This window comes from Girardinichthys multiradiatus, chromosome 17 (assembly GCF_021462225.1).
Source record: "Girardinichthys multiradiatus isolate DD_20200921_A chromosome 17, DD_fGirMul_XY1, whole genome shotgun sequence".
NCBI classification, from domain to species: domain Eukaryota; kingdom Metazoa; phylum Chordata; class Actinopteri; order Cyprinodontiformes; family Goodeidae; genus Girardinichthys; species Girardinichthys multiradiatus.
In genome coordinates, this window is record NC_061809.1 from 20,474,997 (window position 1) to 20,485,964 (window position 10,968).

Consider the following 10,968-nt stretch of genomic DNA (forward strand, 5'->3'; position numbering starts at 1 on the left):
GTGGAGAATGTAGAAGATTGTTATCCCATGTAGCATACAACCAGTGTAGTTCTTTACAGTGTAGTTCTCCTGTAGTTCTTTAAATGTTGCTGTCAGCCACTTGGCAGTTTTCCTGATCATTTCCATTTAGACTTACCTTTATTTTTTGACAAACATCAAGATTTAGTCAATGTGATTAATCACTCCCTACTGTGCCTTATATTTTGACAAACATATTAAGTCATTAGCCTCTATAAATACATGAACATGAGTGACTGTCCATTCTTAATCCACAAGGTTTAAAATTTTGACAGAACACCCTTCCCCCCGCAGCTATAGCAGCTGTCAACATCAATAAAGTTGCACCACATCAAATCCGATCATCAATGTCTTCATTGAGCTAACCTTTCCACTGTAACAAATCATGCAAATGTTTGTAGAAGCAGTCTGCATGCCTAGGTGCTGAATTTTATACATCTGTGACAATAGAGGTAATTGCAACACCTGAATTCAATGATTTGAAGAGGTGAGCAAATGCATTTTGTAACATAATGCATGTAATAATGCTACAGATTTTTTGGACCATTCTCCTGACCTGGGATCCTTGTGCTCTTCTGTAACCTGGCTTCACAATATGGGTTTAGCCTAAGAATGTAAATGAGCAAATGTAAACCAGAGAAGACAATGATGAAACAAATAGGTGCTTTAAAAAGTTAAATTGTAAGGATGATCCCAATTATTGAACTGCAAATCTTTTCTTTATAAAGATTTGTCAGTTCTATAAAAGAAAAGAAAAATCATCATGTGTCTTTTCAAATGCTGGTTTTAAATATCTGGTTTTACCTGTATGTCATATTAAAGGTGGAAAATGTGTGTAAAAATTATTCATCATGGTTTAATTTTTATATCACAAAAACAGGGATTTTAACAGGAGTTTGTACACTTTCACTTGACCTTTTATCATCATGCAGAGGTGTACAACTGATGCATCACATGACCATGTCCTACCTGCACATTTTCCAGTAAACTGCATCTTCATCACAATTACAAAAAACACAGGATGTGTGTGGGCTCCAAACACTGAGTCACTGTCATGATACCAAGAGAGCCTGTGTTCATGGTTTCGAACGTGAATTTCCTGACTAACCTAGCAGGGTCAGACTCAGGTTTGAGCCAAAGGGGAAAGAGGTAGGAGGGGAAAAGACCCAGGCAAGACCAAACATGATTTATGCTGGGGGCTGACTATTTAAATAAGATCTGAAACAAGGGATAGGCTATCACTTTCATTCATTGCCACTGGAGGACATCCAGAAGTTGATATACAAAGGTAAGCAATATGATATAAACAAAGGGCCTGTTTTTATGAAGAAAAACTTAGTTTTGAGCAGCTTATGCTTAACTTAGCTTTTAAATGGCACCCAGAAATTTTAATAATTAAAATGAAATGCTAAAATGAAAAGAATATAAATATTTCAATTTGTTGGCAATTAATTTATTTATTGTTTGTAATGTCTTTGCATGACTTTTTCCATTTCATTTTTTAGATGTGCATCCCTATGGCCCTATTGTTCATCTTTGTAATGGCAGCTCCTGAGTGCACAAGTCTTCCAACAAAGAGTGACTCTATCAGAAATAATATACACAACATACTAAATATTGCTCAGATAACTCTAGTCCATATAAAGAAACTAAAGAATAAGGTATGCACACTGCTCAATGCAACAGATGCTTTAATTGTTTTTTATGGGCAAAATTAAGTTGCTCCAGTAAAAGAGCAACCAACAGCATCACAACTAACTTCTGCTGATATATTGCCATTTTTGTCTGCTGCAGGCACCCCCACAGATAGAAGTCTCCACTCCACCCATTAATGGACTGACTGGTATCAGCCTCTACCTTGAACATTTAGATAACGAACTCCAGAGCCCTTTCACAGATCTCCTGATTCAAATTCAAGCTGACGTTTCCAGCCTGGACAGAAGGGTGCGCTCTCTCGCCTTAATGATGGACTGTCCCATCCAGGACAAACCAAGTGTGGAGCCCAGGGAGCCTTTGTTCCCCGACAGTGAGCACTATGTGACGCTAGCAAAGGTGCAGCACTACCTGGAGAACCTTCCTCCAAATAAGGACAAACTGAAAGTCTGTTGACAAAATGAACATGTATTACTTAAATGTGTAATGTTGCAATGATGTCAATATCATCAGGGCTCTGTGTCTAAAAAATGTTTTTTTCTTTGCATATTGAAATACTAATTTCATATTTTTCAATTAAATGTTTTTTTACGGAGGTGTTTGTTAAATATGAAATACTTAAGTTAAAGAGATTTTTAAATATTTGTAAAGACAAAGACTATACTAAAGGAGCATTTGGTGCTTAAAATATATAGTAATAACTTCAATAATAAATATATTTAATAAATATTTTTTTCCAAGATAATATTTTGACTGTGAATTATTGTTTTTTGCAGTTATTACAGCAAATGGGAAAATTACTGTAAAGTAATGCCAAAACCTGTTGTAAGCAGAAGTGAAAGGAGTGGCACGTTATTTAAAATGCAACCATGTTAATGCTTTTTAATAATTTTAAGATTTTTGTTGTGATTCTTGATTTATTTAAAAGATTGGACGAATCAGGAAATTTATTTTACAGTTTATTTTACAATTAATACCACTTAATCCTTTTTACATTTTGTTACCGCCACAAAACGCCATTGGCCTGATCTTAAAAGATTCCAAATAAAAAGCGCTAAATTGCTTGTGCGAAAAAATTTTAATTTCACGTGCAATAAGTGGGCGTGTTGAGTGTGATCTACAAAGATTGCACATGCAGTGGATAACAGATGCAAAAGCGATTTGAACCATCCTATTTAAATGAGAATTTTGGTAGTGCCTGTCATCATGAACAGTTTAGGAGAGCCGAGTGGCCGTATAAGAAAGATGAAATTCACAGCCATGGAGTTGGGGGTAATAATAACAAAACATATGCTAAAAATAATGACAACAATAATAATAATAGGCATTCATATAAGTATTTCAGAGTGCTACAAAACAACAGTAAAAGCATTTAAAAACATGAAAATACTAAAAGCTACAGTTAAACCATGAAATATCAATCATAAAACCTGGGAAAGCTGATAGCCATTTTCAGACTTACAATGAAATACAGCTCCAAAGTTGAATTTACCTCCGCCAACTCATTGACCTTTTTAAGATCAGGCCCAATGTGCTTTATTGAAATTTTAAGTGACAGAACCAAAAGTGACAGAACCAAAAACATATGTATTTTAAATGGTTTTGAATTTTGTTTTTACAAAAATAGTTTAATGAGACTTCTGCAAAATGACTTTATTATGCAGGTGATTTCCTTACCTTACAGAGATTTTTAATAAGTATCATACACACCTAAACACCAAAAGCTGAATAAATAACAACATCGGCAAGTGCAGTAACATTAAATATACCATGCATTTCATGAATAACGTTGTTGCTGACGGGTATTGTGAGACCTTGACACTTATTTTGCTGTCATATTGAAGTGTTCCATACAACTTAACACCATTTTAAAACAAAACATGAAACCCAGACTGAAGTTCATCAGTGAGAACTTAGATAAAAAAGAACCTCTGCAATAATGTTCTTGGGAAAGATTAATTAAAAATTTAACTATTTGGACACCAGAACACAAGACATGTTAGCTATCTCTTATGAATTGTGAGGGAGCTGGAAGTGTCATGGTTTGTGAATGCCTTGTAGCAGCAGGGTGGGGCCACCATCATAGAATCCACCATAAATTGGTCTGTATCAGATGTTTTCTGAGGAAAGTGCGGGACTGTCTGTACAAAAACTAACACTAGATGTCAGGATTTCCTAACATTTACCTCAGCTAAAACATATTTTTATTTATAAATTGTTCTCTGTGAGAAAAATTATAACAATATATTAAAAGCAATAAAATACATTTCTTTCCAGATATAAATAAAAAAATATGAATAGACATAGATAAGTAAAGGTTCCTTAAAAAAGAACTACATATTTAATGGAGTTTTCTAATTTATTCCCATGACTGTATCTTTAAGCCTCCCTGGTAAGGTCTATTCAGGGGTTCTGGAGACGAGCGTCCATCAGATAGTCGAACCTCACATTCAGAAAGACCAGTGTGTGGTTTTCGTCCTGGCCGTGGAACACTGGACCAGCTTTACACCCTCAGCAGCGTCCTGGAGGGTTCATGGGAGTTCGCCCAACCAGCCTACATGTGCTTTGTGGACTTGGAGAGGGCGTTAGACCGTGTCCCTCAGGGAATCTTGTGGGGGGTACTCCGGGAGTATGGGGTACCAGGCACTTTGATACGGGCTGTTAGTTAGGTCCTTGTATGACCGGTGTCAGAGCTTGGTCTGCATTGCATTGCAGTAAGTTGGACTCATTTCCAGTGAGGATTGGACTCCGCCAAGGTTGCCCTTTGTCACAGATTTTTTTTCATAACTTTTATAGACAGAATTTCTAGGCGCAGCCAAGGTGTTGAGGGGATCCGTTTTGGTGGCCTTAGGATAGCGTCTTTGCTTGTTGCGGATGATTTGGTACTATGGGCTTCATCAGCTTGTGATCTACAGCTCTCATTGAAGCAGTTCGCGGCCTGAACGTAAAGTGGTTGGGATGAGAATCAGTGGCTCCAAGTCCGAGGCCATGGTCTTGATCCGGAAAAGGGTAGAGTGCCTTCTCTGGGTCGGGGGGGAGGACCTGCCTCAAGTGGAGGAGTTAAAGTATCTTGGGATCTCTTGTTCACGAATGAGGGGAAAATGGAGCTGGCCCAAGTGGCTGGGGAGAGGGAAGACTGGGTTTCTTTGCTTAGGCTGCTGCCCCCGCGACCCGACCCCGGATAAGCGAAGGACAATGCATGAATGGATGGACTGTATCTTTGTTTGGAACTAATTAAAAACATTTGACTTATCAACTCATTTTTAGCATAAAAAAGCTGTAAGATGTCTTCTGATGCAAGAAGTCTGATGTATTTTATACTGGAACATTTTCCATAAGATTTTAGAAATAAAAAACCTCCCTAAAGTTTAGTTATTACCTTTCACTGATTATATCCTCACCAAAGGTAGGTCATTGGCTTCACTTACACTAACAGTGCATCCATTACCTGAGGTTAAAGCCAAGATGGGGTTTGATGTCCAGCACAGGTAACTGTAGCCTTGGGATTATTCCCTAAAAATGAGCTTTAATTATTTATGTAAATCAGAAACTTTAGCCAGTCATGCCCCTTTGTACAGGAAAGCTTGCAGATTCAGTTTATAGTAGCACAACAGGTCAAGGTAAATACAATGCCGAGTGCCACTTAAACCATCAAGCAGCTCCAAGTCAGCCTCAGAGACTTTTGCTACACGTTTCCTGAGAGAGCAAAAAATATTTTTAATGAGCTCAACTTTCTGATAAAATGTATTGATGTGTCAGCAACAACAGCAATGCTCAAACTAAAAAGAACAACTATCTATTGCTGAGTGGGCCATCAGGACACTGAGCCAAGATCTAAAGGATATGAGGTTTTCAAAAACATGCAAACAAGCATTACAATGCTTCAAAATTAGACTGAAGAAAACCAAAGCAACTACAGTAAGATACATAAAATACAGACACAATTACTTCAGAAATAAACTTTCAGTTTGTAGATGCTTGGTGTGTCTTGCTCCTTATTCAAAAATAAGGGGTGTTTTTCATCAAACAAAAGAACATAATCTCTACATTCATCCTAATGGACCAATATTCTCTACATTTGGTCACTTCATCTCTGACCTACTTTATCACTAGCTGATGTAGGCTCCGCCCCTATATGCTCACTTCACTAAACTGGAACAAAAGCCCTTCAGTATCCTTTCACTGGTTGCGCCACTGAACAACAGCCAACCCTCCGCTACCTTTTCTGCTAACTCAAATCATCTACTGGTGATATGGTCATGTTTAAAATTGGAAAATATGTTGAACATAACATCTTCTATGGTCATAAAAACAAGCTAAATAAAGGATTTGATAATTTTTTGTCTGAAATAATAAAGATTTTTTGCACAAATAAAACTCATGTTAATTTAAAATTTAATTTTCAACTTGTGCAGCAAACGTTTATTAATTAACAACTGGTAAACATGTTTTTGTGCAAACTAAAGAGGTGTTACAGTATGCTCACAAATACCTCAAATATGACCTCAATTACAATGACAAATAAAAATAGAGATGGTTTGAAGTTGACAAAAATATTTAAAAGTTTCATTTTTCAATAAAATCAGAGCTAAAAGATAAAATAATAAGATAAAAGTGCATTCTGCTTGGAATAGTAGTGCATGTTTTGGGAAATAATGAAAGTATTTAAAACTTAAATTTTGCCACACAGTTCAAATGCTGGATTTAGGGGAAGGAAAAGACAGGGAGTTCAAGAAGTGCTGCAACGTGGAAACATACTCTTCTGGGTGGCATCGCAGGTGGGCGGCATGTGTGGACTTCTTCCACTTCATGCTACCTACAGACATTCCCCTTTGCCTCCAGAGGTCCATCAGCTTTTCCAGGACAGCAGGGCTGCACATTGCATCATTTTCGCTGAAATAAAAGAGGGCTGGAGAAGTAACCGGGCTGTTGTAGAAAACTTGGATGCTGCTCTCATATAAGTCTGCAGTTTGGGACTTGAAGAGCCAGAAGTAGAGCATGGCAGTAGTTTTGATGAAGCCCTCTAAACGTGGCACCAAAGTCTTGCCAAGCCCTGAAAAACAATTACATTTATATTGTAGGGATATTACTGCCATGACATGCACTAATTGGACATTACACTACCTCTATTTGTGCTGCTTAAAGCACAAATTTCTGATATCTGATTACAAGAACAGTTTATACTTTGAAACAAATATCTTTGCTCTTTTTACACAAAATAGCATAAATAACCAGTGCCTTGCAGATGTACTAATACCCCTTGAACTTTCTTAGATTTTGTCCGGTTACAATTACAAACCTCAATGTATATAATAAGGATTTTATGTGATAGACCAACAGAAAGTAGTGCATAGTAGTAAAGTGGAAATACAAATGATACCTTGTTTTAAAAAGCTTTTTCAAGTGAAAATTAAAAAAAAGTGTTGCATGCAGATGTATTCAGCCTCTTTTAATCTAAAACTCCTAAATAAAATCCAGTGCCTTTAGTAGTCTCTATATTGTATCCAACTGGGTGGAATTTACTCTCAGTATAACTTCAGCTGTTCTGTGAAGACCTTAGAGATTTGTGAACAGCATCATGAAGACCACGTAATACAGCAGGCAGTGATAAAATTGTGGAGAAGTTTAAAGCAGGGTTGGATTACAAAACAATATCAGAAAACTTGGTGGAAAACAAACACTGCACATCACCCTGAACACACCATCCCTACTGTAAAACCTGGTAATGGCAGCATCATGGTGCACAGACGGGAAACTTGGTCAAAGTTGATACAGAAAACAATAAAGGCCAATACTGGAAGAAACCTGTTAGCGGCTGCAAGACTTAAAGTCACGGCAGAGTTTCATCTTCCAGCATAAACATACAGCCAGAGCTACAGTGGAATGATTCAGATAACAGATGTTCATCTGTTAGAATGGCCCAGTCAAAGTCCAGAACTAAATCTAAAAATGTATAGATATATATATTTTTTTTTACTTTTCTCAATTATAGGCTACTTTGTATTGGTCTATCACATAAAATTCCAATAAATTACATTGATGTTTGTGGTTTACAAAGTTTAAATACTTTTGCAAGGTACTGTATATATTTGTATACAGGGTGACGAGGTACACCCTGTATTGACTTACAGTCACTAATTTCTTTCATTTGACAAGGCTAAACGTAACAATGTAATATACATAATAAAAGGACCTGCTATGCCTTGTTTACTTAGCATGGAGCATTACATGGATTAAATTGACATTCTTAAAATAAACAAAGACTCGGTTGAAAGACCTGAAACAGGAAAACACTAGGAAATCCTCTACTTCTGACAAACTGCACCAGTAGGTCAGCAGTTAATAGTTATAGAAAGTTCTGACGCAAAAGACACAAATGTAACCTGAGCTCCAATACAACTGTTATGCATCAGTCTCACTCACCTGTCGCCATGTGATCTAGAGAGCCAACCACTAGACTGTCATAAATGTGCCCTTTCACTCTCTGTGCCAGGCCAGTGTACTGTTTTGGTTGCTGAGCAATGTGGGTGAGCAGCTGGGTGAAAGTGTAACCACCAATGGAAGAAGCATGCACCAGTATGAGCCTTCCTGTGAAAGGAGGCTCTTGTAAAATATTCAAAATCTCCAACCCGTAGTTGAGTCCCCATCGAGGCCACAAGAAGTGCATTACACTGCTCTGAATGAGGAGGACATCCATACCACGGTCAAGGTAGAGGTCCCTGTACTTGGCCACAGACCCAGGTTGGGCACGGAGCCAGGAGAAGAAGAGCAGAAGAGGGCGAGAATTGGGAGCAGCATCTGACAGCATTTGGGGGGAAATAATTGTGTGGGAAAGTGTTTCTGAGGACAGTGAAGATGCAATGGGGGACAGAGTTGCTGTGGTCTTCAAGTCTTTCACAAGGGATACTGTCTGGTGCTCAGCCTCTGTCATAGGAGTATAGTAATAAATTATACCATTGCACATTCTCCTGGCTACAAACCTCCCTGAATGGATCGGTTCAGATGTGGTTGCATCAGCCCTGAAAAAACTAGAAAAAATGAGATGAGTTAGGTTTCTTAACAAATCATTTTTGTCATCTAGGAGGGGAGAATAAACTTGTAACATCGGACAATATTTGGGTTATTCATTGAGCTAAACATGTCCAAGATAAAGTGGAAACTAGAAATTGCATTTGTTTCTATTAGAAGTCAGTCATAAATTATTAAAAATGTCAAATAAGAGATTTTAAAATTGAGGTAAACAATAACTCAATTTTTCCATGCCACCATTTTGTGCGACTTTGGTTTAAAAACAAATTTTGAAACATCTTATTTCTATTTAGGTTTTTATTACTAACCGGTTAGTAAAAATGAAAAGAACATCATAAAGAAGTGTTGTACAGTTAAAGATGTGGAAAAATTATTCATTTATTGGAAAAGATTGTGAATACAAAATACAACAACTTAAGATAATAAAATAGCAATTAATTTGATGTGACTACTACTATTTGTTATGTTATTATTACATATTACTATTATAACTATTATTATAGTTATTATAACTAGTTACTACTATTACAGTAATAATAACCCAACACTTGAAAAGCCAAATGACAAGTATGCCTCCATGCTGATGGCAGGAAGGGTTCTATTTAAGCAAGAAAATGAACATAAAGTAAGATCTGATTGCCTAATGTGTGATTAGAGTTATTAAGCAAGAGTTGTTTGCAAAGAGAACAGAGTGCTCTTAAACGATAAAGTGGGGCAACATAAGTCTCCTTGACCAAGTAATGTTGAAACTGACTGGCTTCAAACAGACAATCCGCACATACAGTATATTTTAGCCAAGTTCAACCTTTTGTCTTTTTACATTGATATGATTTGAAAATAATTGCAGTTCTTTGTAGGGCTGCACGGTGGAGCAGTTGGTAGCACTGTCGAACCCAAGAAGGTCCTGGGTTCGATTCCTGGCCTGGGGTATTTCTGCATGGAGTTTGCATGTTCTCCCTGTGCATGCGTGGGTTCTCACCGGGTACACCGGCTTCCTCCCACAGTCCAAAGACATGCCTGTTAGGTTAATTGGTAACTCTAAATTGCCCTTAGGTGTCTGAATGAGTGTGTGCATGGTTGTTTGTGTGTTGCCCTGCGATGGACTGGCGACCTGTCCGGGGTGTACCCTGCCTCTCGCCCATAGACTGCTGGAGATAGGCACCAGTTCCCCCGCGACCCACTATGGAATAAGCGGTAGAAAATGACTGACTGACTGACTGCAGTTCTTTGTAATTACCATTTAAAAAAAACAACCCTACACTCAAACCACACTTATGTTTATTTTCCAAACTGTCTAAACATTTTAGCATTCAAAACCACTGGGTTTATTCTAGCCATTGCAGCGCATACAAACTAAACAGTTTTTTTCTGATTGTTTCCTTCAGTAAAGGTATACAGCTCCACGTTAGCTTTTGACACCTCGCAGTTCTTAATTTAACAACAATGCCAACTCTTATAAGATCAACAACGCGTGCTGGAGTCTGATCATTGTTTAGGATATGCCGCATATATACAGGCCTACTGTAAACCCTTGAATTCCTGAAAACCTCAAAGATAACTAACCCCCAACAAAGGAAAGGAGGCAGCCTGCTGAAGCTCTCCTTACCTTTATAATAGAATCTAAATGTAAGGCTAGAGGCGGTATACTCGAAGACATTTTAATGCATTCCCACCGGGTCTCAGGCGGATATATTAGCAACATGTCCTCATTTTCCTGAATTATATTAAAGTAACGTTTCATTGTATGTGTTACCTGGTGGAGAGCACCAGGTTTCCCATGCTGAGAGACTGAAAAGACGTCCTTGTCCGCTTGGTGGTCTGGAAAATTACTTTGCACGCCTCTCTGATATGCTGCGCTGCCAGCTCGGCGTATAGCAATGGATATCCGTGGAATTAAATGACAACCGCGCCCCCGTGCCACATCCACGCGCTCTATGCCCCCAATAAACCACCGCATTTTCCCGTGTACGCGCGCTCTTCTTGCGGTGCCCGCTCCCGTCACCTCAACTGAACCAGAGGAGTTTATTAACATATTTCATATTATTTCATATAATTATTAACACATTTCATACAAGAAAGAAGATAAACGATATTAAACGATATTAAATAAACGATATTAAATAAAAGTTCACGAAATATTTAACATTCAATAGAGCCTTTTTCTGCCTTTACAACTTAGATTAAGGCCTCAGTGTTAATGGAACAAAGTCACACTGACCGCTTCTGTGGGCTAACTAAGGAAAAATTACAAGGTTATACTCACATTGT

General features: G+C 37.8%; 2 protein-coding genes across 2 annotated transcripts; one reads left to right on the forward strand and one right to left on the reverse strand.

Annotated features, from left to right (window-relative positions):
- Nucleotides 1–903: 903 nt before the first annotated feature.
- Nucleotides 904–2,338, forward strand: LOC124883314 (leptin-B-like). The gene is made up of 3 exons (XM_047390357.1): nucleotides 904–1,306; nucleotides 1,524–1,679; nucleotides 1,813–2,338. The coding sequence occupies exons 2-3, from the start codon at nucleotides 1,524–1,526 to the stop codon at nucleotides 2,125–2,127; spliced, it is 471 nt and encodes a 156-aa protein (XP_047246313.1). The 5' UTR covers nucleotides 904–1,306; the 3' UTR covers nucleotides 2,128–2,338.
- A 3,711-nt stretch (nucleotides 2,339–6,049) lies between these two features.
- LOC124882755 lies at nucleotides 6,050–10,648 on the reverse strand. Its single transcript, XM_047389289.1, has 3 exons — nucleotides 10,454–10,648; nucleotides 8,095–8,699; nucleotides 6,050–6,724 (listed from the first exon to the last, which is right to left on the reverse strand). The coding sequence occupies exons 1-3, from the start codon at nucleotides 10,477–10,479 to the stop codon at nucleotides 6,363–6,365; spliced, it is 993 nt and encodes a 330-aa protein (XP_047245245.1). The 5' UTR covers nucleotides 10,480–10,648; the 3' UTR covers nucleotides 6,050–6,362.
- Nucleotides 10,649–10,968: the final 320 nt, after the last annotated feature.